The sequence below is a fragment of the Trachymyrmex cornetzi genome, unplaced genomic scaffold (assembly GCF_001594075.2).
Source record: "Trachymyrmex cornetzi isolate Tcor2-1 unplaced genomic scaffold, Tcor1.1 scaffold2127, whole genome shotgun sequence".
Lineage (NCBI taxonomy): Eukaryota > Metazoa > Arthropoda > Insecta > Hymenoptera > Formicidae > Trachymyrmex > Trachymyrmex cornetzi.
This window is the reverse complement of record NW_017296768.1, coordinates 5377-7902: the sequence shown is the minus strand read 5'-3', so window position 1 is coordinate 7902 and position 2526 is coordinate 5377. Positions and strand designations below refer to the sequence as shown.

The 2526-nt window shown below is 29.5% G+C and overlaps 1 protein-coding gene across 1 annotated transcript; it reads right to left on the bottom strand.

The window, feature by feature from the left end:
* Window positions 1-1316: 1316 nt before the first annotated feature.
* Window positions 1317-2067, bottom strand: LOC108760043 (uncharacterized; the record flags this gene model as incomplete). The annotated part of the gene is made up of 3 exons (XM_018505822.1): window positions 2007-2067; window positions 1588-1835; window positions 1317-1476 (listed from the first exon to the last, which is right to left on the bottom strand). Coding segments are annotated over exons 1-3 (469 nt in total), but the record flags the coding sequence as incomplete, so codon positions are not given.
* Between the last annotated feature and the right edge of the window lie 459 nt (window positions 2068-2526).

Sequence of the window (2526 nt, the reverse complement as noted above, 5' to 3'; positions counted from 1 at the left end):
AGTAGGCTGGTCGGATGCTCGTATTCGCCTATCTTTAAACGTTAATATCTCGTTAAATATTGCGTCAACTGCAAAATGGTACAAAACTGTTTTGTTCCCCTTGATCCAATCTATGTCCCCACTGTGTTTCAGTAACATTTTCTGAGACACCCTGTATATCTAGTCATAGGGTTCGGTATTCTCTTTTTCATCTTCATTTCAATTTTTAATGATCTACATTTTTGATGATCTGCTTACATTTTTGAACATGGCCTGACTTTTTCATTGTAATGATAGTGTTATGGAAAATATATTTCAGAGAACAATATAATTTATATATTTATAAAAAATATACCTGCTTTTTCTCTCAAATACCTAGTTTTTGCATATTTAAACCTTGAGGATACATGATCTTGATAGTTTCTATCTGTGTACGTAGGAAAATGTTTTCTTATTGCATCTACGCATGTGATAATAAAAAGAGGGTTACATATTTTATATTTTTATAATTAAAAGAAGAAAGGTCTTACGGAAAAATGTCTGTCGAATTGGCTAATTTTTTAATATGTTGTAATTCTCGTTATTCTGAACAAGTCTTAATAGTTACAACTTGATCCTATAATATGAGCCATTTCCGTACTACAAGCCTTAGAAAGCCCAGATTTAATTCGTAAATATATAGGGTTTTCTACTTGGATGTGTAACCCTTGATCGAATGAGCATGCGTGCATGTGCACGCGCGCGCGCGCGCGCGCGTGTGTGTGTGTGCATACGTGCACCTTAATTACACTTGATGATTATAACAACTAATATATAATTGCATGAACAGTTATATAACACATTTATGGAATTGTTGTTTCCTAATTATACAGACGTATAATATGAAAGGATGATAACGTGAAGATTTATTAACTTTTAAATAAAAAAATTATAATAATATATGCACGCACACATGCACGTATTCTCGCCACACGTATGCACGTACATTCGATCAAGAGTCACAAATGCAAATAGATAAGTAAGTATGTTAAGTTTGGGTCTTCTAGATCCTTCATAACGCAAAAATAGCTCATAGGATCAAATTGTGTTGAGACTTGTTCAGAACGAGAGCTATATTTTAAAAAATTAGTCGATTGATTTGACAGAAAGACATATTTTCATTAGAACGGTGCAGGGATGTGAGGTCTTTTATCAAATATATGAGATTCGTCTTTTACTTTTTTTAGCTAGTACGAAAAACAGTAGCAAACAAAAGAAATGCGTAATACTCTTTTACGCTGCCAGCGGCGCAGTCAGAGTTAGAAATAAAAATTAAAAAATTCGTAACTTTTACATACCTCTTAAAATTGCCATTGTACGTAATGAGCACAATTGATAATTTCCCTTGCGGCCAAACCAAGAGCATTTACATCCCAGCTTATTGGTAAATAGTTTCTCCAATCCATTTTTACTTTGAACTTGGGCAGTATTCCCTCCTAATAAATAGAAGAACATTTCCTATACAAGAAATAAAAGCAGTTAATGTTTCGGGTAATACAGGATTTCATTTTTAATGTAATTTTATTTTTAAATTATTCAAGTATATTTTATATACTTAAAAACTCCTACCAATTGTTTTGATGCGACTATATTTGCTGTTAAGCTATCATCAAACTCTAACAATTTTCTATATTTATTAAAAGGTTTTGTAGGAATTATGTTTGTCGTATTTTGTATAATATTTGGATTTATTACTGCGTTTGAAGCAACATTAATATTAATTCGAGAATCTAATTGTTTTAGAAACTCATTTTGCTGTTCTACTATTTTCCTAGTTGCCAAAAGATTTTGTAATATTTGTAACATTACGTTGTAATCTGAAAAATAGCATTTGTGTAATTAATATTTTGTAAAAATAACAGAAAAAAAATGTTTACGTAACATAAAAATAAAACTTTTTATGTAATTTCATATTTTTACACTTACAATTAGCTTATTTAATGAAGTGTAAGCATAAGAATAATAATTTTAGATACTAAAATTAATACCTGTTCGTAAATCTTCAATAATAATATTACTCATTGTAGAATTTCCGTCTTCATTCGTCATCACAGCAGCAATATTACTTTCTTAAAATAAACAAAATAATATTTACTTATTTTAAAGTGGTGTAAATATATACGAATAATTTAGATCAGTGGTCGCAAGGATTTTTTAGTATTATTATCTGTTTGTATTATTTGCTGATTCATTTGTAAAATTTTTATTAAGTCTTTTTTTACTATTCGCCGCAAATGTCTTTTACTTGTAAAATATTTTTTAATTTTAGTCATTATTATATATCCAATACAAAATTATATATATATAGCAGTTTATTATTTAATACACTTTATCTAATAATAGCTAAAAAATTGTAATAAGTAAGAAGTTTAAAAATACTTATCGCATGTATGTAGCACGAGAATGGTCCGAAGAATGATTTTTTCTTTAGAGATATGTGTCTTTTTGTGTGTGTGTGTGTGTGTGTGTGTGTGTGTGTGTGTGTGTGTGTGTGTGTGTGTGTGTGTG